The sequence below is a fragment of the Colius striatus genome, chromosome 19 (genome assembly GCF_028858725.1).
Source record: "Colius striatus isolate bColStr4 chromosome 19, bColStr4.1.hap1, whole genome shotgun sequence".
NCBI classification, from domain to species: Eukaryota; Metazoa; Chordata; class Aves; order Coliiformes; family Coliidae; genus Colius; species Colius striatus.
The window spans coordinates 6,245,646-6,272,391 of record NC_084777.1 but is presented as its reverse complement, the minus strand read 5'-3'; the positions used below and the strand labels follow the sequence as shown (position 1 = coordinate 6,272,391).

At 42.7% G+C, this 26,746-nt stretch overlaps 2 protein-coding genes across 10 annotated transcripts in view; both read left to right on the top strand.

The window, feature by feature from the left end:
- Positions 1–376: 376 nt before the first annotated feature.
- Positions 377–11,101, top strand: GLE1 (GLE1 RNA export mediator). 2 transcript variants are annotated; one of them, XM_062011707.1, is made up of 16 exons: positions 377–534; positions 838–1,062; positions 2,049–2,174; positions 2,372–2,520; positions 2,828–2,888; positions 3,130–3,384; positions 4,138–4,363; positions 4,923–5,038; positions 5,506–5,575; positions 5,932–6,074; positions 6,900–7,090; positions 7,525–7,654; positions 7,994–8,098; positions 9,047–9,129; positions 9,304–9,367; positions 10,053–11,101. In XM_062011707.1, the coding sequence occupies exons 1-16, from the start codon at positions 439–441 to the stop codon at positions 10,119–10,121; spliced, it is 2,109 nt and encodes a 702-aa protein (XP_061867691.1). In that variant the 5' UTR covers positions 377–438; the 3' UTR covers positions 10,122–11,101. The 2 variants fall into 2 exon arrangements, with proteins under 2 accessions (XP_061867691.1, XP_061867692.1); XM_062011708.1 differs by lacking the exon at positions 377–534 and adding an exon at positions 543–713.
- Positions 11,102–13,296: 2,195 nt separating this feature from the next.
- Positions 13,297–26,746, top strand: part of SPTAN1 (spectrin alpha, non-erythrocytic 1) — a 50,518-nt gene continuing 37,068 nt past the window's right edge. For 6 of the 8 annotated variants that reach the window (XM_062011915.1, XM_062011914.1, XM_062011909.1 and 3 more), the window contains exons 1-3: positions 21,836–22,093; positions 22,708–22,833; positions 25,598–25,738. In XM_062011915.1, coding sequence (XP_061867899.1) covers positions 21,836–22,093; positions 22,708–22,833; positions 25,598–25,738 — 525 coding nt within the window. Of the gene's footprint in view, positions 13,391–21,835; positions 22,094–22,707; positions 22,834–25,597; positions 25,739–26,746 lie in introns of those variants that run through there. The other 2 variants (XM_062011912.1, XM_062011913.1) reach the window with 2 other exon arrangements.

Here is a 26,746-nt window from a genome sequence, read left to right as displayed (position 1 = left end):
ACCTTCCTTGGGGGCTGGGGTAGGAACTGGGGTGGTGGGGCTGTGAGACTGATCCTGCTCTTCCCCTGCCACCTTTACCTTTTCCCACTGTTACTGTGGATTTTAGCTGACTTCAAGCTAATTCAGCACCGTTAATTCAGCATTACCTCCTTCTTCTCCCGGCCGCGTCCTTTTTCTCCAGACGCTTGGCTCCTTGTCCGTGCTTAAAGGACGGTTCCATTCGCTCCAGCACATCCTTCCCTCTCGGCAGCCGCCACTCGCCCCCGGGCGGCCTCGAACCCGCGGCGCCGCGTTTGTGACGGGCAGGGCACGGCCCCGCCTCGCCGCCAGGCGGCAGCCCCCGCCCTCCCGGGCGCTCGGCAGCGGCCGGCGCCGCCCCGGTAGCGGAAGAGGCGGCGCGGGGTCGGGGTCGGGCGGCCGGCGCGGGGTCGGGTCGCCATGGAGCCGCGGCGGCTCCGCTGGGAGACTCTGGCGGCTCTGCGCGCCTCCAGCAAGGGCCACCTCAGCTACCGCTGCCACTGGCTCCAGGATGAGGTGAGGGCCCGCTCCCGGCGTGGGGGGGATGGTTTGCGCGTCCCCTGGGCGGCTGAGGGGACGATCGCCGGCCCAGCGCTGTCCGTCGCCCCCTCGCGCCTCGTTAACGGTCCCTGGGGCTTGAAATACCCTCCAGAGGGAGCGCGGATAAAGTGTTGCGAAGGCAGCAGAAGCAGCAGGTAACGGGGGTGCTGAGCTGCGGTTACAAAGCAGCTGCTGAGCCGTGGGAACGTTCCCAACGTGTGTTTCTGTTTCGCTGCTTTTCTGGTGTGTTTCGTGTCACAGAAAATGTTTTCCCTCTAGGATATCTTGGAAGGGTGCATGTCCCCTCTTGTGCTGTCCCCTTATTCTGGCTGGGTCCTAGACAGAGTGATTGAGCAGTCAGCCCCAGAAACCGAATCCTCCCGAAGTTCATCACCTACAGAATCCAGCGCTCTCCCTAACCGGTCACCCTCTCTGGAGAAGCTCAGCTCTGCCAGCCGCCACGGCTCTCCTCCACCTTCATCTACAGAGCCAAGTGAAACAAAGGTAGCTCTCTGATACCTCGGTGTGAGCAACTGTGATCAAAAACGTGTTAGCTTGCTGCTATAAATTGTCTGGCAAATGTTGGTTTGTGCTGTGTTAATTTGTGGGGGAAAACGTGCTTAGTTTCAACTTCCTGTGGGATAAACAGGTGATGATAAAATTGGTGCTAACGAGATTTTCATAGAGTAACATTTCCTAGTGGGCTGAAAGGAAAAGTGTAGCTGGAGCTGTATGGTTACATGGATTGGCAACACAGGGCTCATCCATTTGGACATGGAGTAGGGTCAGAACTATATGTGAGTAACTCCCTGGTGTTGTCTGGAGTCTTTGTATGACTTAGATGTGTTATGGCTCCCTCCTACAAAAGGGTAGGAAGCTGGGCAACGAGCAGTTGAATTGTGGAGTAATTAAGTTGATGAAGCACCCAAAAAGAAAACAGATTCATTGTTCTGTGTTACATAATGACTTCACCACATAACAGTGATACTGAGCAGCAAAGTTGTGCATCATCTTGGCCTCCTTTAGACCTCAGAAGTGTATTGTGAGGGAAACATATTAGTGAAGCAGAAAGAGGAAAGTTATGAGAGAATCTGAAGACTCCTGAAGAATGATTCAGGGTATAAATCTGCTTTGGCTTCTTCCAATGTAGTATCTTCACTGGACACTAAGAGAACATGGAGAGTCTGTCCAGCCTTTCTAGGTGACTGTGAGCCTCTGTGAATGTCCTGTAGGCTCTTGGTATCTCTGCTCCCAGTTTTAGGGGTTGAGGGAAGTAATTAGCTCATCCTCATACAGGTGCTGGAGGATACTCAAAATGGTGAGGCTACACTGTTGGGGTAGTTACCTACTCTAAGAAGTTGGATGCTGGTTGATTCCTTTGTTTCTCTACAAATAATATGCAGTTAAGGAGATTTGCTTTACTTGGTTTCCTCCCTGAGTTGCTGATACTGCATTCAGTCACTGATTTTGCTTGTATGCTGACCATGCAGGGAAATGATGACCTTAGTCTGCTGGAAATGGATCAAGAAGTCTTTCCAGCAGTCCTGCCATCTAAAGTTACACAAGTTGAAGGCTGCATTCAGCTGTATGAGAAGATCCACAAGTTGAAAGGAAAGGTAAAAAGAAAGAAAGAAAGTAAACCCTTGAGGGTGTATGTGAGTCACAGGAGGGCTACAAAACCAGATGTAATAATGCTCTGCTAAAAGTAGCAGGACAGTCAGTTATAACTGTTGGCCCACTTGGGGCAATTTCATGTATTTGCTTCAGTCCAAATTCCTGTGGTTACTGTGTTGTGCTTCTGGCACCTCTGCAGAAGGGGCTGAGGCAACGGCAGGAGCAGCAAGAGCAAATGGTGAGGGCAGTGCACGACCTGGCAAACGAACAACTGAAGCGCTTTGATGAGCTGAAGGAGCTAAAGCAGCATCAGGAATTCCAAGATTTGCAGGAAGTAATGGAGAAGAGGTGAGACTGGCTCTGGTATCCTTAAAATAGCATTGAGTCAAAGGGAGGATTCATTCTGGTGCTTGATTATTCTGGTCATTTGTGCTTGAAAATCTCACCTGCTGCTTTTTGAACCTTATCTTGTTACTGGTTTTCTTCTGGAGTAGATCTCTGTCTACTCTTGAGATTTCAGTGCACTTGTAATTTGACTGTATTTGTGACACTTAAAGTTCCTTTAACTTGGCTTATTGTAAAAGGAACTTGCTGTGTGTTTGTTATTTTGTCTTGTACATATCTTGAATACAGTTTGTTTGTCTTTATATTGCAGCTCGAAGGAGGCTCAGGGACAGCAAGAAAAGCTGAAGGAAGAACACAGACACAGAGCAAAGGTCTGAGGCTTGTGAGAGTTGTCTTTCATAAAAAACCATGACTGGATGGGAACTGGAAAGACCAATTGATTGGTTTGTGTTTACGTGGCACCCCTTGAGTGAGAACGCATGCTCTGCTGCTGTCCCAGGCACCTGCTGCATTGCTGTGGAAACACACTACAATGTGTTGTAGGAGCAGGAAGCACCTGTAAAGCTGGAATTATTTCAGTATTTTGTGTCTATTGTGTCTTTTTCTACGCAGATATTAAACCTCAAGCTACGTGAGGCAGAGCAGCAGAGGCAGCGTCAGGAAGAGCTGGAGCGGCTGCGTAAGGAAGAGGGCCAGGAACGACTGCGTCGCCTTTATTCCATCCAGGAGGAAGTGCTGCAGCTTAACCAGCAGATTGATCCCAATTATAGGCACAAAGACTTGCCAAGAATCGATCTCTCTGCGTACAGTAATCGTGGCAATCAGATCTGTGGGCTGGTGTCAGGACTCATCCGCACCACAAGTGAGGTAAAAGGCTCTAAAGTGGTTCTTAATTTTGGTGTTGTTCCTTCATAAAGCTTCTTGGAGTGGCCTTCAAAGGCAGCTTGTTAAATAAGGTGTCTCAGAAATGTTTTTAGCTATTCATCCTATCAAGCATCTAATGTAAAAGGAAAATCCTCTTCTGTGGCACTTTCACTGTTCTCTTGCAAATGGCTTGTGAAAATACATGAGAGTTGCTATGGGAGAAAGGTCGAATATTAACGTACTGTAAGCTCCTGATTCTGCAAAGGTCTCTTTTCAGACAACAGTGGAAGCAGAGTGGATCAGAAACTGTTAAATTCTGGGCACACCCTGATTCTCCTACACTCATAAGCCTTTTTGCACTAATTAGGTTTCCTAATTCCCCTTTTCTCTATGTAAAGATGGGATACAAACCTTGTAACTGTAACACTGTAATAAGGCTGATTGATTCTCTGTTGCAGCTTGTCACAGCTCTTTTCTGCAGAGGAAGCTGTTTAGGCTTTGCATTGAGGTTCCCTTAGGCTTTTCAAAGTGATTATTGTCTTCCAAGATCACATGAGATCTAGTCATGGACTAACATTACTTACAGATGTTATGTACCAATAAAGGAGAAAAAGACATTTTCACCACAGGATGAAATGTGTAGTTGGCTTCTAGGTTACTTGAAGGCTAACGTTTCAAAGGCTTGTTCCTCTTGTTCGTCTATGGATAGTGGAACAAAAGATTGATGCTATTTTGCCTCCTTTTGCTTCTTGCCAGAGAGGTTTCCCTACTCCAGCAGATGTGGCCAATACTGAACGAGCACTGCAGGAGATGCGAGGGTTGATATCCAGCATGCAGCAAGAAATCGCTGCAGCTGTGGAAGAAAAAAGGAGAGATGAAGAGCAAGAGAGACAAAAGCAGGAAGAGTTACTGAAAAAAGAGCAAGTGAAGGCTCAGACTCCTGCCCCTGCACAGCAGTCAGAGGGAAAGCAGCAGAAGGAAGGTTGGTTAGGCTTTTTTTTCCCTTCTTTTCCTGTTAGACTAAATACTACTTTGGAATCTCTTTGTTGTGATGATGTGCCTTCCTGTAGTCTTCACTTTTAGCACAACTGGCAAAATGAGTATAGAACTGCTGTCAGCAAGCTACTGAAATGAAACTGATAGTGCATAGATTGACCATATTCACTGGAGCTAAACCTGCTCTTCCTAGACAATATGCCATATATTGGAACATTAGAGAACGACATTGTGCCTTCTTGTGAGTGTAGATGGGTCATATGTGATAAAACACAGGCCAGAGCACTGAAATGGTCACCTTCCTGAGAGTAACTGTAGGCCAGATACCCTGTAGATAGAAGCTACAAAGCAAAAGCAGGAGGACTCTTGGATAGTTTGCCAACTGGCAGTTCGTTTCTGAATATAGCCTTCTAAACCAAATTCTGCATAAAAAACACTCATGCAGCTGTTCCTTGCAAGTGTTTTTAATAGTGTTCTTAAGTTCTGTAGAGTTTTGGGTCTTTCTTAGTCTTCTTCCATTTATTTGGGGTGTTTTTAAATACCAGGACTTCAAGTTAAGGCAGAAGAAAGCACCATGCAGTGGTACCAGCAGCTTCAGGATGCTGCTGAACAGTGTGTTGCTTCTTTCAGTGAAATCAGCAACTGCAAAGACAACAAGGAGGTATGAGCAAATGATTAATAGTGCTGAAGAGTGATTGTCCTTCTAGAGGAATCAGGCCAGCTTTCCTTTAAAAAACAATTCATAGAATCATAGAATGGCAGGGGTTGGAAGGGACCCCCAGAGATCATCCAGTCCAACCCCACTGCAGAAGCAGGTTCACCTAGATCAGGTCGCATAGGAACATGTCCAGGTGGGTCTTGAAGACCTCCAAGGAAGGAGACACCACACCTCCCTGGGCAACCTGTGCCAGGGCTCCCTCACCCTCACAGTGAAATAGTTTTATCTTATATTTAAGTGGAACTTTTTGTCTTCCAGCTTCATCCCATCACTCCATGTCCTGTTGCTAGATATTCAATAGATGTTCAATAAATAGTTCTAACTTAGCAGCCTCTCTTAACAGTCCAAACTGTCAAGTAATTTATTTGTCTGTAAAGGTTTTTACAGTTATGTGTGTGTTTGTTCTGCAGGTTAAGAAGATAAAAACAGACTTGCAGAAAGCAGCTACGATCCCTGTGAGCCAGATCTCCAGCATAGCAGGTCAGGAAAACATCAAGAACACAATCCAGCTGAAATGCCTTTTGCTGTCAAGATCTTAGTAGGACCCAACATATCCAGTGTTTCTGTAACTATCCCTCCAGCAGAAAGCTGGCATGCACACAGTCTAAGTCTTTGCAGCACAGTGTTTGCTTGTGTTGTGAGGCCTGTTCCTTCCCTCAGAGGCATCTTGCTTCATCAGCATTCGGTTTCTTTAATCAGACGTAGCCAGCGTGCCATTTGGGGTGCCTTGCCCTTCAGGATGTAGGTCTGGCTTTTGTGAAGTTGATGTGATCTGGTTAAGACTTGTCTGCTGCTTCCTCATCTTCTGTCTCCCTACATTCCTTACATGTTCACAGGCTCTCAGCTGAGAGAGATATTTGACAAGATCAATAACCTGCTCTCTGGGAAGTCTGTACAGAGTGGAGGCCGAACAGTGTCAGTGACTCAGCATCCACAGGGACTGGAGTTTGTTTATTACAAACTGGCAGAGAAATTTGTGGTGAGGACATGATCACTTTATTGGGGTAGCAAAGGCAGCTAGTGCTTTAAGAAATTCTTTTGGACATTGTCCTCTGTCTTCAACTACTAAAGACAAAATTCCCCAGTGTTTAGCTTACAGGCATTAATGTTCACGTTGATTACAAAAAGCGGGGTTTTGATTTGGAAAAAAAGGGAAAGAACTTAGTTTCTCTTTCCCTCTCATCCCCTATTTTATCTCTTCCAGGAGGAAGAACTTACATATCACATTCTGAACTAGTTAAGTTCAGTGCTAATGGAAACAGGTCGACAGTTAATTTATCATTTATCACAAATCTGTGTATGTGCTTAGAACCTCACATCTTGGCAGAACTGGTGGGGAGGTTAAAAAGCTAAGGCTCCAGAGGAAAACTTCTGTCCCTGCTGTGTAGCACCTCCCAAGAAGTTGTCATTGTTTAAGCTGTATTTTTAGGTTGGCAGTATTTTTTTCTAGTCTTTATTTGCAACATTTGGGCTGTTTGAAACTTTGTCTTCCCTGCAGTGACAAGTACATGTAAAAAGTAGCCCGTGGAGTAAAGCTGTGACTGGGTAGAAGATTGTTTGGAGTGAAAATACCTGAGCAGCCTTGCTCTTGCTGCCTGTGTTTGCTAACCTCTTTTTGCTGTCTTGAATCAAAGTTTGTTGTCATCCTCTGTGGGAGCTGAGGACACAGGGCTTTGGCAGCTTTTCTGTAGGTGGTTATAGAAAGGTTGGGATCTTTTAGTAGAGGCTAATGACACAAAAAAGGACTTTTTTTGTCTGATAAATGCCTTGAAGGGGTGAGGATTGATTTCTCCCTTGCTTCCAGAATCAAGGAGAAGAAGAAGTAGCTTCTCATCGTGATGCAGCTTTCCCAATTGCTGTGGTGGCCTCAGGAATCTGGGAAATACACCCTCGAGTTGGAGACCTGTTTTTAGCTCATCTGCACAAAAAGTGCCCCTATGCTGTGCCATTTTACCCTGCATTGAAAGAAGGGACTTCCATGGAAGAGTATCAGAGGTAAACTCATTACTGGACTTCTTCAGCGAGACCCCTGCAAGGCTGAAGCCTGTCCTTTGAGTGAACTCCACTTTGGCCCAGCTGTGATTGCACAGGCACTGTGATGTGCAGGCACGGACTTTGGAGATTCACTCACAAGTGTGCAGCTCCACTGACCCTGTTTCCCTGAAGGATGCTGTGTCCTTCAGCTTTGGAAGTGCTCTTTTGCTGCTTCTTCATCCTTCTGAAAGAAGAGTTGATAGTCATAGTGTGATTCAAATTGACAGATCCAATACAGAACCTAAGTAATCTACATGATATAAAGTAGGGGAACATATGATTGAGGGTAATGATCAGCCCAATTCTCAGTGCAGTTGGCTTAAAGTAAGGTGAGAACTGCAGGGACTCAAGTGAATGTGTTTTGCTGAACTAATACTAGAACATCTCATATTTAGGATGCTTGGATACCAAGTTAAGGATTCCAAGATGGAAGAGCAAGATCATTTTCTTAAACGGATGTCGGGGCTGATTCGTCTTTATGCTGCGATCATCCAGCTGCGGTGGCCTTATGGGAACAAACAGGGGGTATGTGTGTGTGGCATTGCAACTACAACCTTCTTACTGTCCCAAGAGCCTACTAAGTGTCTTGTAAACTTGATTTGTAGTTCAAGTCTGCTGAACTTATACCAGCTCATAATATATTTGAAGGGAGATGATCATAACCACAATCAACAAAGCAATGCAAAGTGATTGGTGGTGGGGACCTTTATTTCCTTTCTGTTTTCAAAATAGCCAAGTTTTGTGTTGGGCCATTGTAAAATGACTTTATAAAGAAGAAAATAAATCACAAACCTGCCTGTTTTGATAATAGCATTTTGCAAGTTGTAAAAGAAGTGGTGGGTGGCTCTTTTTGTTGGTTTATAGACACACCCTCACGGGCTGAACTATGGCTGGCGTTGGCTTGCTCAGATGTTGAATATGGAGCCTCTGGCAGATGTGACAGCTACGCTGCTTTTTGATTTTCTTGAGGTAAGCCACGTGGATGACTAATGATTAAAGAGTTCTAATTGGTGACACTTCAGTTTCTGAGGGCATTGCTGAGGTTCTGTGATTTTTAACAGCAGGGTTTTTTTTAACCTGTCCTTATTCCTTCAGAAAGTAACAGGAATATTTCCACATTCTTCCAAATACAGCTTTGGAGCTGAATGATTTAAAAATGGAAGTTTTTATATATGCAACTTCTGTTGTATTTGGTTCCTGGTGTTGTAAAAATAGTTGCATAGTCTATAAGAATAAGGTCTGCTAAGCATTTGGCATCAGTTCCTACAGTGCAATGAGGTCCTCTGGCTTTTCCAGCTGAATAACCTCATGAACCAGGATGAAGGTTTTTCAGATTGAAAAGGCCAGAGCCTGCTGCATTGCAATTGTTTAGCCCAGGATATAGGACTGTGCAAAACTAGAGCCAGAGTTAAAGGCTGAAGTCAGGAGAAACACACACTGTTGAATGCAAGGAGCTTCTCTGCTTATCAAACACCTTCTAAAGAGCAGAAATGAGAAAGTGCAAAGTGAAATATGTCACAGGGATTCTGTTAGTGGTGGTGAGAGTTGAGGAATGTTGGTCCCGTGAACTGACCATGTGAGGAAAGCTGATGAATCCACCCTGCAATCATCAAGATGGGGAAATGACCACAATAGGCCCTAGAAAATGGTTCTGGGGAGGGCTGATATTGCTGGAAGGAGGCTGGAAGGAGAGGAAGAATAATATAAGATTGATATCAGTGGCCACTACACAATCAGCAAGGGAAAAAGGTGATTGTGGCTGCAGTAATGGCATTGAGAGGGTTTGCTCGTGGAGGTGTATTTCTTTAAGTGTCTGGATAAAATACGAAGTGGTTGATGTTGAACAGGGTGATTGAAGTTGCCATGCTAGTCTGAAACCCAGTTCTGCAACTCAGTCTGTGGATTTCTCTACCATAGGTGTGTGGCAACGCTCTCATGAAACAGTATCAGGTTCAGTTCTGGAAAATGATGGTCTTTATCCGAGAAGACTATTTCCCAAGGTATGACATCTGTGCTCAGGAATGTGAATAATCCTGGGGGGTTATTTTGTGACTGGTTGCTCTAATGATTTGTCCCTCTTTTCCAGTCTCTGTTATTCACCCCCACACCCACCCATTTGTAAATCAAACCCAAGTTTTTTACGTAGATCTTGAGATGTGCTGTTATTTTTGCAGAATTGAAGCAATTACCAGCTCAGGACAGATGGGCTCTTTAATACGCTTCAAGCAATTCCTGGAGGTAAACAAGTGGGGTTTTTCTGTTTTCAACTGGTTTGGGTTTGGGGTTTTTCCCTTCATTCAATATATGCATCAGTTTGATAGTGAGGCTGGCACTGCCTGTGGCATAACTGAGAGTCCAAACCCATCACTATCATGTAACCCACCTTTTGTAACTTTGCAGTTAGGTTAATGATAGTTATTATGTCAAACATCTCACTTCTTTATTACCTCACATTTAATTTTTCTCAGAGAAAATGTATTCTGATGATGAGTGAAGTTCAGTGAGATGGGCTGCAGTGAGAGGAGATGTACAGGTCCAGGAGGATTCTGCTGAGTCATTTCTGTAACAGCTCTTTTTGTCAGTAGTTTGCTCGTTTTTATCTGTGTCCGGATTAACTAGATGAGGAAGCAGACACTTTGAACAGCTCCCTGTAGCACTGTTTAGCATTGTATTCTGCTTCTTTTTGAAGAGCTTGCAAAACTATAAAATACTTCATTAATTAAATTGTTTTGTGGATTGGCTCAGGTTATGATAGCAAAAGATGATATTTGTCTTTCACTTCAACATGAGTTTTGGTACATTTTATTAGCAGTGTGTGCTAACGGATGTGTGCAGTAAAATTCATCACAATTTCCAAGAAGAGATGGCAAATTAGGATACACATTTATTTTTTCTCTGTTCTTTATCTTTCCCTCTCCACTAGGAATGTCTACAGCAGAAGGAAATTCCATTACCAAAGGGTGCTCTGCAGTCTTCCTTTTGGAAGTCATAAATCAGTTGATATTTCTTTCCCCTGGCTGTCAGTGCTTTCAGACCTGGCTTCCTGTTTACATGTAAAGTCAAAATAAATCTATTTTGTATACAGAGGAACAAGGAGAAGATATTCCATCGACCTGATAATGTTTAATTCATCGAGATTTATGTTGGGAAGTATGAGCTCCTGTTGAATTTGCTGCTAATAATTGGAAGGTTTTCTTTGCTCTGGATTTTTATAAGTTTTTGTATAGTAAATTATGGTGCATTGAAGACTTTTCCTTCATGTGTTGCAACCTGCAGAAGGTATTTTTCATACGGTATCCTGATGACCTTCAGAGATTAAAGACTCTTGGATTGAAAGTTTGCACAATACTGTTCTGTCCATGGAAGTGAAAATACCTCGCAGCTGTATGGAGTCTTAACAATCAGCCTCAGAAGCCTTCCACTGGAACTTTTTGGTATTTATTCTCTCCGTCTTTTATAACTCAGTTCAATTTTAATTATGCTGATGTACTTCCATCCTGTTTGTCTCATCAACATCTTAAAACTACAGTGAAGTTGGTCAAGACATTTGGCCCAGCAGCGTTGACACCTCTGTTGAATGCAACTTTGCTCCAAGAGACTGTACCCTCGATTTAAGAGAGATAAGCTGATAGCTTTAAAAGGCATTCATGGATGATAGGAACTTCATGAGGGAAAAGCAGAGTTCCTGAAACCACCATAATTCTGTATCTGTTATCCATGAGATGGATGGAAGCTGATAATTCATTTTCTTATTAAAGGAAAAAAAAAGTGGCAGAATGGTGCATTCCCTTGAGCACTTTTGCTGATGTCCTGCCATCGTTTTAGGGGGAAATGATGTGTTTGGGTTTATTAAAGTGTTTTTTATAAGGGTTCCTTTTATGTAAGTGGCTTTTTTTTCTTGCCAATGTTATTTTATGTATCAAGTACTGTAATACTTTTGTACCAATGGTGGATTATTCTGAGAATAGTTCATTCTAGAAATCTGTTTTAATTGAATATTAAAGCATGACTTTTCCTTTGAACATGAAGCTGATGCAGTTTGGTTTTTTTCCTCTATAGGAGAAGGGTGGTTTGGGTTTTTTTGTTTCTGTTGGAGAGGGATGTTCTCCTTGGTGAATACAAGAGAGAGCAAATATGGGAGATGTCTGATTTATGGTGCTTTGCTTTGAGCTACGTTGGTAACCTCTAAAATGAGAAAATTTGCTTTTGCAATATACTGTTGCAGGCCAAAACTAATATTTTTACCAGGTCAGTTTTTGTTATTCCTAGAGGCACTGCAATTTGAAGCTGTAGAAAGCAGAGTTGAGACCACAGGAGAATCTGAATTTGATTTTCATAGAGCTCTTGAGACTTCTGAGAAAAAGTGTAACTTTGGAATTCAGGCCTTTAAAAGCTTTAACCTTGGCCTTAAAGTGAACTGGTAAAGAAATTTGTATTTGCTTTATATATTTATTTTGTAAACTGACTTAGATTCTTTAGACTGATGTTCCTAGTGATTGTTTTGAGGTATTGGAAATCCTGTTCCATGTCCTCTCACCAGAAAACACGGAAGCAACACAACTTTCATTAGTATACGTGAAAACATTCTGTTTTTTTGAACAGAGCAAAAATGTTTTAATTACATCTTGCATATCTACAGTCATGTTGGAGACTCACTCTGCTAAGACACTAATTAGTACTGTCTGTTAGAAACAATTGCCTGCCTGTGACAAAACAGTAGGGGTGATTTGATGATGTAGATGTGAGATACAATAGATTTCTTCTTTTTGCTGGCAAGTTCTAGGGTTTTGTCACGTTTGTGGGGGGGATATAACTAGATATTTTTATATATTAACAAACATGGCTTCTTGTTCTGCCTCAGCAAAGGGCATCTTCAGATTTTCTGGTTGAATGAGTGCACTTTAAAAGAATTTAAATAAATTTTAGATGTAGCTTAAGTTTGTATCTAGTGCTTGACCTGATGGTTGACTTACATCCTGCTTTTTATCATTGTAGACTTTGGGATATTAGCCATTTGGCATTATAAAGAGGCAGAGCAAATAAGGTCTTATGCATGTATTCATGGTATTTTCTGAAGCATATTTGTATTAATTATGGCAAAGGAGAGCATCTGTGATGTGAAAATACTGTGCATTCAGGACAAGATACATTAGAACTGCCATGAGTCATGTTCTTCCTTGGAGACAATAGTTGCAGGCAGTCCCACAGGCTGCCAAGCAATGTCACTGCAAGTGTGCATTTTTCCATTTAGGTACTTGAATAAAAGAGTGTTATTAACTTGAAAATCACTCAAACCCACTCACCACTTTGATCCTGAAATGTTCTTGCTGCCTCTCTGAAAAGAAACTTTAGAAATGAGATATTAGGAGCAGAACTTCTGTGCCGTGTCTATTTTAAACATCTAATTTATGCTCAAGGCTCATTTTCCTTTCAGTTCGTGCATCAGCTGTTGAAAAACAGATTTCTCTTGACACAGCCTTTTGATGCTCTGTCCTGGGCAGGCTTCTGTGTGATCCTGGCACTGCACCTGCCTCAAAATGACAGCCCTACCCATATATATGTTTTAATAATGTAGAATTAAGGAGGCTCCTGGTTTAATTTGAACCCTGTCATCCATCCTCTGCCCCCGCGGGGGCAGCTCGGGTCTGCGAGAGCCTCAACTCCTGCCTGAGGCAAAGGCAGCGACACACCGCCGCCATGCTGCAAGGGCATTTCAGCTGAGTCCCAAGGTAAGCGGGAGGGTTTTCTCCTGTTCGAGGCTGGTGCCCATGGGACGGCCGCTGAGCCGCTGCCTCGCAGCCGCTGAGGGGCACAAACGCCCCAGGCCCACCGCGCCCTCACGGTCCAGCAGCCCGCCCCGCCTGTCGGCGCTTTCCGGAGCCGCTCGGCTCCCCGCCCCGCCTGTCGGCGCTTTCCGGAGCCGCTCGGCTCCCCGCCCCGCCTGTCGGCTCTTTCCGGAGCCGCTCGGCTCCCCGCCCCGCCTGTCGGCTCTTTCCGGAGCCGCTCGGCTCGCTGGCTGTTGGCGCATGCGCCGCTGCCGCAGTTCGGCTGCTGAGCTCGGGTGGGTGGGGCCCTTCCCTCCGCCCCCACTTCCCGATTCTACCCGAAGCGCTTCGGCTCTTTCCGCCGGCCGGGAGCTTGTTCTGCGGCGCTGACGTCATCTCCGGCCGCCCTATAAAAGGACGGGCGCTGGCGGCGCGCGGCGTTGGTGGCCGAGGGTGCGGAGCCGGCGGGGGAGTCTCTGCGCAGCGACCCGGTGAGGCGGGGGCGGGGGGAACCTATGCTCGTCTTCATCCCACTCCCCTCGGGTAGATAGGTCCTCCCGCGCACCCGCTCCGCTTTCCGCCGCTGCGGGGACAGGTGTGCGGGTGCGCGCTCCGCTCAGCCGCGGGGCAGCCTGAGGCCGGCCCTGCCTCCGGGGGCTCCCCGCGGCCGCCGCTCCCTCTCGCCCGCCCCCTTCCCGGCATCTGTGGCTGGGGCTGCGGGTTCTTTTATCGCGGGCGGCCGCAGAGCCGGGCCGCGGCGGCGCCTGGGGTCTTTCGGCCGCCCCGAGGGGAGGGGGCGGTGAGGGAGCAGCCCCGGGCGCGGCGCGGATAAAGGGCAGGCGGGTGAGGAGCGGCGGGATCCGCCCCGGCCAGCCTCGACCGGCGGCAGGAATTTCATTCAGCGCCCTGGGGAGGGGATAAACAGGCGGGTAAATAACAGTGACAGCGGATCTCGTCCCTGTGGGTAATGCGAGAGGCCCCCGCCTTGACCGCCCTTTCCCTTCGCCCCTGTTCGGTGAGGTTTGCGGTAAAACCTCGCGTCCCCCCTCAGGAGAAAGAAACGCCCGGGCAGGGGGAGATGGAGAACCTGGCGCTCTGCGGGAACCCGGCGGGGGGAATTCATTGCACAGCAATGGCTTCCCTCAGCTCTCACCAGCCCAGCCCTGTCCAAGGTCAGGAGATGCAGCGAGGAGAGGAGAAAAGGGGGCGAGCGAGGGGCTGGGTGTTCAGTGATGGCTGGAGAGCCCTTTCCTCGGGAAGCTGGATATCTCTCTGAAATGCCGAACACATAAATAGCTGCCACAGCAGAGTTGCCTGGCCAAGCAGGAAGACGTTCGAAAGAAATCCTCCCTGCTTGTGTTCCTTTCATATATGTGTCATTTCAGTATATAGGGCAAGTACGATGGTTTCCTTCATAAAAGGATGAGGATTTGTTCCTCCTCTGATTAACTTATTTTTTGTTTAACATAATGACAGTCAATTGTTTCTCACTTTGTTGCCCACACACACCTTGTCTGGTGACAGTCACATACATTTATGTTGCTAGCTTGTAAATATGTACCAATAAGGTAATCATTTGCACTGATGTTTAAGGAAAAGCATAAGCAGTTATCACTGTACACAATTTTTCATCAGGTCAGTGTTGGCTCCTTGAGATTTTTAGTAGCTGTTTTATCACGAGCCACCTCAGTGTTCCAGTCTAAAATGTACGTGACTATTGAGCACAATTTCATACATATTTAAATAGATCTGATTCTGAGGAGCAGTTGTCTGGAGATGGCAAATGAGCACATCAAGGAGAAAAAAAAATGACCAAAAAAAACCCAACTCAGCCTGGAATGGTTCTGTATCTTTCTAGAAAAAAATAATCCATTTTCTTTTGGCATTGTGTTTTCAGCAGAGTGCCAGAAGATTCCAATGGCTGTATTCACTGAAAGGCCCTGGTCAGGGGTTTGGGTTTGTTCAGAACAGATATTAAATCCCACTGTGTGATTTTTTTAAAATGTATTTCGATGCAGCTAGCAATGAGTTCTTCTGTTAAATCAGTATTTGTCCTTCTGTATAAATTATGCAGAGGAAATAACGAACAAAAGATTGAAAAGGGGGATGCTTTCTGCTGCATTGTGTGCAGGATCTGTAACTAGGAACAAAATGGTTAAGCTGTAGAAAATACTTGAACCAAGACAGCAGGTTACATTTTGCACAGGCAGTAATTTATTTCCATTCCTATTGGGGAAAAAAACCTGCCACATCTTTACTGATCACACTGAAATAGAAATTTAATATCAGATTTAAATGTTATGCTTCTGCAAGATCCTTAGTTGATGAAGTTAGCAAACATACTTGTGGTTGTTTCTTTTTTCTTAATAAAAGAAAAAAGTAGCAACAATAACAAAAATGTTAAATGTCAAAGACTGCCTTTTATGCTTTTTTTACATGTTTTTCTCCTGCACAGACCAATGGTAGGAGAAGCCTTAAATCTCTTGAGACAGGGTGGTACCTCTTGGTGTGAAAATCCTATTTATCAGCTCTTACATTTGTAACCTTAGTAGTTTAATGCAAGTAACTTACTATCTTTTACTGCCTTATTTTTGTCTATTTAATACATTTCTGGAGTTGAAATTGTTTCATTCATAAACACATCACTTTTAGGGGGGCAACTAATTGCTTCCACTGTATTGGAGGAAATAATATGAATTCTTTCCTTTTCTCCTCTGCATCTCACTGTAGTGTGGGAGTTTGTTTTTTCCATTTGTCCCTGGAGTGTAGGCAGCAGAAAAATGGGGTGGAGCAGACTGCAGATGCCGTGGATGGAGATTGCCAAGCGTAGTCCAGCATTGTGCTCCCATAGCTGACCATGGATCAAATGGAATGGCAAGCTGCCTTCTCACTGCTGCAGCTGATACACGTTCAGCAATGCAAATGCCAACAGAGCTATGCACGAGCTTCGCTTGGCATGCAGAGGCACATAACTGCAGTCCTCCCTGGACAGCTTGAGGGATTGCAGCCTACTCATGGGGAAAGTGTAGGGTTGAGAGAGGCAAGGAAATGTCCAGCTAAAGCTTCAGTGAGTTAGATATGCTTAACAGCTGTGTAATTGACCATCTCAAAAAATACTTTGTGGCAACTACTGAGTTGAAAAGTAATTGAAAGGAAACGTCTTAATAGATATTTATATTCAAAACCTTCTTACTGAGTTTGTGTCTTTAAATTAAACCACCGTCCTTCATGATGCTGTGGCAAGGTGTGTCATTCACCAAGCCCAGATGACTTTACTTTCTGTTTTGACCTTCAGATGACAGTAGATTTTGTTTTTCTTTTAGAAAAACTACATTCAAAGGTTGGTATGTACCAAATTAATTAAGTTTTCCTGTCGACTTTTGTAACCTTTTTTGTGTGGGGAGGTCTGACACTTGGAATAGCTTGTGTCACAATAATGCCAGGTTATTGTACGTCGCAAAGAAACAAAAGGAAAGTGGGAAAGATGCTGTGACAGAATATGTATTTCAAAAAAAGAAAAATAATTAAGCTATGTCCTTATGCTAGTCATTAGTTGAATGTTATCTTGATTTCCCCCTCCCTTTTAGACTCTACATTCCTCCATCATGTTGTCATCGTTTCGTAAAGTCAAAGTCCAGGTATTTTTATGTAATGCATGCAGTGTCATTGCCATACTTGCCTGCCTTTATTGCAGTGACCTATTTGTAACAAAAAGCCAGAAGCTTGTGAATTTGTTCTGTAGAGCAGGTGCTTGATTTGTACCTCAGTGTTGAGTCTGATGTGCCTTTCCCTTTAATACTTTAAATTTCCTAATGTCTGTCTGTGATGCATGATGTGTGAACACCTTACAGTTGTTACAGTTTAGTATGATCAGATTTTGGTGTGGATTAGTTTACTAGGTATTTCAAGATATTTTTTGTTTGAAAAAGTACTTGGGCAGTGTCTTTTTAGGTACAGCATCTAAAAATCAACCACGATAAGATTCACACTGAAGAACATTATGCATTTAAAGTGGGCTTTGGTTCCTGTTCCATCCACTTACACTACAACAATACAAGGATTAGAGGTTTCTGTAACTGTTTATACATGTGTTTTTTTCCATTCGTTGGTGGTAAACTAAATAGGATGTGTGGACCATACTTCACTTGGGTACCACAGCAAGTAGGTTTTATTCAGAAATGAAAGCAATGTAAATGTTTCTACTGCAATTAAAATTACAGTGACAAGGTAACAAATGGGAGTGGAAAATGCTGGGGTTAATTATATAATATCACATTACCTGTAACCTCTGCATTTCTGCAATGCAGTCAAGGTAATTTGCTTTCTCAGGAGTCTCGACACAGTGCTGTCCTTGCCAGCACCGCAGACTTTTGTCAAAGGTCTGTGGTGAAATTAAAACAAAGCCAAAAAACCTCTTGTACATAAAGGCATCAAATTTAGACAGACAAGTTGACTGCTCTTATTTCAGTAGTGAAATTAAACTTTTAAGACTAAATTCCTAAAATTTAACAGGCCTTTTCAAAAAGGCATAGTTAAGGCTGTGCACATGCCCTCTAATCAGCCTCAATCACCAGCTTTGCAACCTGCTTTAGTTCAAATGTAATTTACCTTTCTGTCTTCTTTTAATGCTACAGTTTCCAATACCTAATTAAATTCTGGAGCTGTTTGAGTTTTACATGTGCTGCAGTTGGTCTGTGTGACTCAATGGCAGCAAGCATCAACTTCACCACATCTTGAGGTTTTTGTACTGCAACACTTAACTTATTTTTCTGGTTTGGAACTGGTAGAGGTTTGAGGCTGTAGGTGACCTTCCTTAGCAGTAACCAGGAGTATTTGCACATGGGGGTTCTGCTGTATGTAGTCCACCTTTAAAATGTCTTTATTTTGCAGACTTAAATTCATTACAAACCACACAACCAAGCATTAATTTTGTCTCAGTAGTGTTTTAAATCTCTAGTGCAGGGTATGTGATCTGACATCCTTCAGTTACTGCTTTGTAACATAATATGCTTGTGCAGCTCCCTTCACCAGAGCAAGAGCCCAGTGCTGAGCACACTTTTTGGGAGAGTTCTTTCTCTTTTATTTACCTGCAGTCCTAGTACATGATGATAATGTGGCACTAAGTATAGTCAGGGTGCTTTTCTAATTGAGACATAAGGAGTGGCTTACTGCTTTCCCAGTGCTCTGAGGAAGCTGTGAACGGGAGAAATTAAAGTTGGGAAAACAGTAATTGGGGTTTTCCCTCCATCCTTTCATTTTGAAGGTTATTTTCACATCCAGTGTCAGAATTTACTTTTCTTTTTTCCTTAAAGAAGTATCAGCAATCCCTTCCTCTCCCCCAAAAGGGAGAATCCACTGTCAGTTCAATGGTCTTTAGACAAGACTTATGAGGTGTAATATTGATGAATGCAAGAAAAAGCATGAAGCTGCTTATGTGTGTGTACTGGGGAAGCAGGGAGTGTTTTGGTAGGGGAAGTACTTGTATTGCAGGCTGCTGCTGGGGTCATCTGTGCTCAGTGTACCTAACTCCCATCAGGACATGTCTTAAGAGAAAGTCATTATTTTACTACATCTCAAGATAAATATCTTTATATACTGTTATCTGATTGCTTCTCTGGCAAAGTTGTTTAATTCTTTCAGCTTCATGTCTGTAAAAGTACATCAAAATCTTGTGTATAGCACTGAATGTGTTTTACATTTGAGTTGTTAAATCCCTGAAAACATGTTTTTGTAAGGGAAATGCTGACAGCTCTTGGTGTGTCAGTCCCAGCGGCACCACTGTTAATTCCTGTTTAACCCTTCTTGCTGCTTCTGCTTCCCCAACTTGAATGATGTTGCTGACATCATCGTTGCACTGCAGTGTCTATAGATATCTGCAGTTGTATATTCACATGCAGATTTTAGTGTACTCTTTGTATAATTCATGCTGTCTGGAGAAGGCTAATCATTTCAGACTGAAGGATGAGAGGAATAAGTTCGATTTGCGGATTTTTTTTGTCTTAAATGTACCAATTTTTGTTGTCTTGGGCTTTTTAAGAAATGCCACCACAGCAACACAGTGCAAAGAAGCACTTCTGATTATTTTTTTCGTTAGATGTAAGCTGATGACTGGCTTTCTAAAGTTAGTCTTACAGTGTAAAAGTAGAGTGGCAGATGCCTTCAGGACAGTTAAGATCCACGGGTTGGGGGAGGTCCCTGCGACGACGCCTGCCTGTGCTGCCAGGAAGGCAGTGGGTGCCTCTCCTCCCGCTGCTCTGCCTGACCTTATCAGCCAGCACAGGAGGCAGCAGGGATGTGGGGAATGTTGTCTCTGCTGTGCACAGCAGCAGGGCTGAGTCCGCTTATCTGGGGTCGAGCTGGCCACTCCTGTACATCCTGACGTAAGCTGTGTTTTTCACGTTAAAAACATGAAGCACAACTTCTCGGTGGCGGTTCTTTTGTCGGGGTGCAGGGATGTGTCCTAGATGCCTTACAATGATGTAGTTGAACTGAAAAGCTTTAGAAACATCTTGGAGAGCTTCTTGGTATTCAAGGAAGGTACTGCAGTTGGAGCATGAAAACATTTGAGGTAGACTGCATCATGCTGCAGCATCGATGACTTTTGAGTTCAGAGCTCCCCAGTGACTGCTGATCGTGTCCTGGCAGAGCCCAGAGTTGCTGACGTAAGCTGATCTGCTGCAGGAAAGAACAGTCTATTATTGCTAGACCAAAGCACTTCTTTTACAATTGACTAGCTCGACTTACTGTAGCTATAAAAGGAGCCTTTCTTTTAACAAATTCCAGCAAAAAGATGAGCCAGATTGCATGAGTTGTGTGGTGAGAGGCAAACCAGCCACCAGGCTAAATTACAGGAGGTCTCCTATTTCATCTTTAAAACTGTAAAAATAATCTATATGATAATTTAAATATCATTATTGACATAATGTAATAATTTAAATAATGTAGTGATTTAAATACTTTAAAGTGATTTTAAATGACCTGAGCTGTGGAGGTTACTTCTAATATTGAAATATAAGTTAACAGTGTTCCAAAGAGTAACTCAGCTTTCCTTTTCTTCTGGTAATGCCTGTAACCAGGGTAAGCAGAGAGCCAAGCTGAGGTCACGCAGAACCTTTGCACTCCAGACTCCCACTTTGTTATTCCTGAACACAACTCATTGTAAAAGCAGCATTGTTGAAATTGAAACACAGCATGACAGCAGAGGAAAGGAAAGTTTTAGCAATAACTTTCTCTCCTGGAGGGAAAAGGCTATTTGAAACAGGGCTTGAAGAAACAGCTTTCTCGGGGAAACAGATTCATAGCTGAGCTCAAGTTATGTTCAGGGCTTGATCTGTTAAATGGTCAGATAGACTAATCAAGCAGAGCATTTGGTGCCACTGCCAGATGAAACCTAGATTTCATTTGTATAATAAAGTCTACACAGACTCTTGTTTTGTTTTTCCTTGTCCTTTTTTGACAATAAGGAACAAAACACCAGGAAGAGAAAAGGAAGCTGAATTCTGTTGCCTTCCTCCAGCTGCCGCAGTGCAGTTGGGGCTCCAAGTTCCCGGCAGTAAGGGCTGCTGCTGAAATGGCTGTCCTTGCAGGGTGGGATGGCTGGGAGGGACCTCGGGAATGTGTGAATTCGCCCCCATATGTTGCTTTCTGTCAGATGGTTCCTTTACAAGTGCTTGGAAACCAAACAGAAACCGTGGCCATACAGATCACTTTCCAACCTGTGGAGTTTTTCATACAATTATGCAAGATACGTGTCTGACTTAAGCATGTGACTAATGACTAAATAACAATTTAATGTTTAATGACTTATTTTAAAACATTGCCCCTGTCTTCTGGTTTGCAGTTGCAGACTGAGTTTCTCCTTGTCTTTGATAGACCTGACGAGAAGTACACTTAGCTTGATGCTTACAGAAGTTATAATCAAAGCATTAAGCGAGCTATACGTGTAAACACTTGTACACCAAGACATTAATTGCATAATTGTTCAAGCATGGAGTGATTGTTGCAACAGCTTCTTTATATGCAGAGCTGTCAAATAAGTGGGTAAATATCCACATTCCGATGACAACACTGATACCACTGCTTTAATTTGTCCTACAGTTCTGTTCTAATGAACAGATCTCTTACTGGAAATTTCATTTTGAACTTCTAGGAACTGAAAATTAAAGGTTATCCGAATTTTCCTACAGAGGAGATAAAGCAGAAAGTTGGTCAGTTCTGTCTGTGGTAACAATAACAGGAATTAGTATTTAAAGCAACATACAAGGACTTTCAGTCAAAGCAATCAGGGCAAGATCACTACTTATACAAAGGGCTCCTTGACTTACTTGTCCAAGGTCAGATCTGTGAAGCACTGTCAGTGTCTGCACTGGCTTTTGAAAGGTTTTGTAGGGACTGGCAGGGTGGATTTGTGCATTTGTAACTTGTAATTGTCTGAGAGAACAGAGAGAAGATGTGTCACACAGAGGGTGTATATGTGTGTGTAATATAGATAGATAGATGTGGACCACTTAACTGATGCTTAAAGAACAGTAATATTCTTACTTTAGTTATCTGTATTGAGTATTGTAAATATTTTTTCCCAGATTTGATATGTTGGACAAGAAACTTATATATCTGTTTGTCTACAAAGATACATGTGCACAGAAACACACTTTCAACGTTCATATTAGTCACCTGCATGTTCCAGTTGGAGTTGACATGGCCTTTACATGAACGCAGCCATATGTTTCCATAATAAATAGGTGTTAAATGTCTTTGTAAATGTTCCTTTCCTGTGGTTTTCTGCTAGAAGTGTGCTTTTATTCAAATGTATAGTATTTCTATTTCATGTACCTACCTGCACACACAGATTAGGACTGTAAGTAAGCCACATGTGAGTTAAGAAAAGCAGAGCTTTCTTTCACGGGTCTGTTCTTACCCTGCCATTGGTTTATAACACAAAATGGGGTGTTTTTTTCAGAAAATGGACCCGAGTGGAGTAAAAGTGTTGGAAACAGCAGAAGACATCCAAGAAAGGCGTCAGCAGGTTTTGGACCGTTACCACAGGTTCAAGGAGCTGTCTTCTCTAAGGCGCCAAAAACTTGAAGATTCCTATCGATTCCAGTTTTTCCAGCGTGATGCAGATGAGCTTGAAAAATGGATCCAAGAGAAACTGCAGATAGCATCTGATGAAAATTATAAAGACCCAAGCAACTTACAGGCAAGCTCTACTGCCATCTTATATTCCCTGTGCTGCTGATATTAGGATGTACCAGGTCAACTGGGATAGAAAAATGCATAAATGTAACTTGATGTGAGAGTGGTGAAGAAAGATGGATGCAAATAGCCATGGCCTTGCAAAGTGTTCTTAGAAAGCCTGTGGGGGGGGGGGGGTGTCCTGGTATAATTGAAGTATTTCTAACTGTGGGTTCAATGGGAAATGAGCATAGAAAAAGTTCCTCAGTGCAATGTGGTTTAAAACCAGCTTTGTTTAGTGCTAGAATGTGTTGGATGCTTTGGCTCTGTAAATAAACGTGAATCAACTCATTGTTGCCACAACAAACGTATTTGTAGAAAATAAACTTTGTGGCTAGAACTAGCTGATGAATTCTCAGATGTTTGAACACTCTGGTGTACCAGAGCAAACAGGATAATGAAAGAACTAAAACTGGGATGTTTGAATCCCCTGTGAGATGTACACTACAGCTGTTTCAGCTGTGCTATTTTATTGCTTACTTGTCGGTACTTAATTTGCATTAAATACACTAAAAGTATTGATGCTGGAAATGTGGGCTGTGCACCCAACCTCAAGTCATGTCTTTGTTTTCCTTCTAGGGCAAGCTGCAGAAGCACCAAGCCTTTGAAGCTGAGGTGCAGGCCAATTCAGGGGCTATCGTTAAGCTGGATGAGACTGGAAATCAGATGATCAATGAAGGCCATTTCGCATCTGAAACCATAAGAGTGAGTCTCTTCACAGACTTTTCCTTAAACACTTTGTGCAGATTGCACACAGAACTCAATATCCTAAACCACTTTTGAGACTTCTATAGGTATTTGATTAATGAAATCACAAGAGAATTTGTATCTGTAAAGCTTGCAGATATTTTTCTGTTTCACAAGCACCCGGCTTGTATCTTCTCAGATGCAGTTCTGAGGTGAACTGTCTGCCAGTGGAGACCATGAACTTGGACTGGAAAATCAATACTAATTCAAAGATGTGTTGAAAGTTAGAAGGCAAATGTGTTTAGTTATACTTATTCATAGAATCACAGAATGGTAGGGGTTGAAAAGGACCTTTAGAGATCATCTAGTCCAACCCCACTGCAGAAGCAGCTTCACCTAGATCAGGTCGCATAAGAACGTGTCCAGTTGGGTCTTGAAGACCTCCAAGGAAGGAGACTCCACAACCCCTCTGGGCAGCCTGTGCCAGGGCTCCCTCACCCTCACAGTGAAATAGTTTTTTCTTATATTTAAGTGGAACTTTTTGTGTTCACTTATGGTTCTTCTCAAGGTGGCACAATATCAAGAAGCAGCAAATTCACAGGCCTGGTCAGGGATGTTAAGTGCTTGGTGTTTTGTTCTATATACATCATTACAATTTTCTGCAATAGTTAACTATAACACAAAGAGCCACACCAATTAACTTCAGATATCTAATTTCTGTGTGCTCTGACTCAGATCCATTCTCTAGTGATCTCTGCTTTCTGAATAAGTTCTACTGGCCATACATCCAAATCTTTTTGAATGTGTCTTTTCCATGACTGTTTGAGAGTTCCAAGTACAGTGCTCTGTTTGCTCTGTTTCTCGGGCAGTGAACATCTCTTAGGACAGCTGCTTCCTCAAGAACAAGCAGTAAGCTTTCTTCAAATCCTTTTCTGAGATCTACTGTTGGGTTGTTTTCTTTCTCTCCAGATCTCCCAACCTGTGCCATGCAATGACAAACGTACTTTATAAGTCATTGCACTAGATAGGTTTACATGAATGGTGACCAATGTTTTTAAAAGTCTGAGCAAACTGTAGATTTTAAGCAATAACTTGACTTGATAGTTACCTTCTATTCCTCTTCCTGTGCATTTTCACTTTTCTCTGGTTATATTAGTGTTTTCTCTCTTGTTTCCCCCTACATGTGCACACATGTGCATGTCCCAACAGCAAACACTTCTTTTGTTCTGCATAGTAACTTTTTCTTTGTGGTTCATTTTGCTAAATCTGCTGTTTCTGGGCCTCGGTTGTTTCAGTGTTGGTTATGGCTTCATTTTTCTTTAATCCAAAGGAGTCTCCTTAGAGTTGTTGACAGCTCTTTCCTTTTTGAAATCTGGATGTGAGCTGTTACAACTTTTCAAAAAAGAAGTCTTGTGATATTTTTGTGGTGATTGTCAAGTTCAACTGATACATTTATTTCATTGTAACTAGGATGGTGAAGAAGAAAAGGCAGAAATGTGTTTTACTTATTATGTAATTAAAACCCCCTGAGGTAATGGTTACTTTAGAAACCTCATTGTGATTGTATCATGTTTACCACAAATAGAAGGGGGGGAAAGAAAGAAGCCTCACTTTGTAGCTGGCTAATCTTACTTGTGTCTCAGCTGTTCAGTTTAAGTTGTCATTTATGTTGTGTGTGAAGTGGTAATTTGCCTTCTCGTGGTTCAGTCTTTCACGCCGTACCGGACTGCCCAGCGCCCAATAGTAACCGCTACCCAAGTTGGGTCCCACATACGAGTAGGTGAAACTTGTGGCTGTGCAGTGCAACTTCTTTTTGCAATGTCTCCTTTCTTCCTTTGCTGACAGTTTGCAATATCTGTTTGAGCAGTGCTAGGAAATAGAATGGTGTGAGCTCTTTCCTCCCCTGAGACTTACTCAACTGAACTTTCCAAGTGGGTTACACTGGATGTTCAAAAGCTTCTCTAGCGTGACTTTCAAGTTTCAGATCTCGATGAGCAAAGCATTATAGATGATGGGTGGAACAGATACTTTCCTGTTTGGCAAGTTGTGTTTCTGTGTGGGAGTGTGGTTTTTCTTTTAATTGTCTATAAAATTTATGGGTGCTCCCAACAGTTTTGAAAGGCAGAGTGCAGACAGACAGACTCAATATTAAAACTAGTGATTACTCCTGGCATTTCAGTATTACATTACTTAACAACAAAATGTGATGTGTTTGTCTGGAAATTTCTGTCAACATATAGTTGCTGGAGTTTTTAAAGGCACAGAGAGCTTTTAAAGGCACAGTGTATTAATTGACTAGTGCTAAGTCAAAATACTGTAACGTGCCACAAGTCTGACTTGAAACAAAGGATGTGCTCTTAAATAAAAGTAAATCCCAAACTGAAGATGAGATCCACTTACTGAGAGCTGACTTCCATGTAAAAGACTGAACATTTGAAAGGGACAGCAGCAAATTTTTTATCTGACTTCACACTAGCATAGCATTTAAACAAAATTATATCCCAATGTGTTTATTACAAGATAATGTCAAGATAACTATTTGATAGCTTTATCAATTAATAACAAGTGTTTAAATAGTTCAGTAATTTCTAATGTTGTTACATTGCTTTATTATATCATTTGAAAACTAGTGACTGGGCATGAGGTTGTCGAGATTTTTCCACCCTTCATCTAAAGTAAGGTTTAGAACTTTGGAAGAAAATCCCTTCTGTTAAGGCCAGGAAAGGAATAAGTCTAATCTCTGATACAGGATTTTAGTAACAACATGACTGTATTGTTCCAGACTCGGCTGCAGGAGCTGCATCGACTATGGGAGTTACTGATGGAAAAGATGAGAGAGAAGGGAGTCAAATTGTTGCAAGCACAGAAGCTGGTGCAATACTTACGGGAATGTGAAGATGTCTTGGACTGGATCAATGACAAGGTATATTATTACCTGCTTTTACTGTGTTCTTGATGGAAAATTTGGTGTGTTTGTGTGGAAATCTTTTATCAACACATATTTGCTGGAGTTCAGATTGTCACAGGGAGCTTTTAAAACCACCTGTACTTTTAATTTAGGTTATTCATATTGCAAAAGAAGTAGGCGTGCAAATTACTCTACTTTCTTTTGCAGCCCAAATAACAGGTACTAGACTAAGAGGAAGCCTGAATGTTGAAGAGCATAGTTAAACATAATCTATTCTTTCTTTGCTTTGAGGAGACCTTCATATTTCTCATAATAATCAAATTCAGGTTTCATGTAAAAAGCAAATGGCTTTTGTAAGTGTTCTAACTGATCTGTTGTAGAAGTAGCCAGCCTAACCAACAAGCAGTGTGTACATAATTAATCATTGGAATCTCTTTAGATACACATTGTAAGGACGTTAGCTGCAGGAGAACTGTTGGCTTTTGATTCTTTGAACTCTGAGGAAACAGACCACAAACCACACTATCAAGAAAAAAAGCCACAAAATGATCATATAGGTTTTCTTAACGGCAGTTTGCTATTGTGTGTCACTCTGGGTTCAAAGTGTAAACCCTGTGTAACTCTTACTGAATGAGAAGCCTACAGTAATCCCCATCAGCATTCTGAAAATGTAAAGAGATTGTAGTCACTGTGTGCTCTCCAGAATAGCATGGGGGATTATTTTGTAAGTATGGGTCTTCCCTGTGCAGGGTTTCTTTCAGTAGTGTAAGTGGTTGTAGGAGTCCTCATCATGCACAGAACAGAAACCTTATTGTAGAATAGTTGGTTCTATTCAGTAACTTGAAAAATGAGTCAGAGCAAGCAGGATGAAAAAATAATACCCTTAATGATCTTGTAGGGCTCTGTAACAATGGACAGATGTTGGGAGTGGAGTTTAATGCAGGAAACTTCTAAATTTTAAATCTGACCTGTAAACATAGTGACTGTAACTGTCTTTGACCTATTCCAAATTAGGACAGTTTG

Bases quoted from the DNA above. Each gene is read 5' to 3' on its own strand.
- GLE1 (XM_062011707.1), top strand. From the start codon at position 439: ATGGAGCCGCGGCGGCTCCGCTGGGAGACTCTGGCGGCTCTGCGCGCC. The intron at 2,521-2,827 runs GTGAGACTGGCT...TTTATATTGCAG, and splicing joins CAGGAAGTAATGGAGAAGAG to CTCGAAGGAGGCTCAGGGAC. The intron at 7,091-7,524 runs GTAAACTCATTA...TCTCATATTTAG, and splicing joins TCCATGGAAGAGTATCAGAG to GATGCTTGGATACCAAGTTA.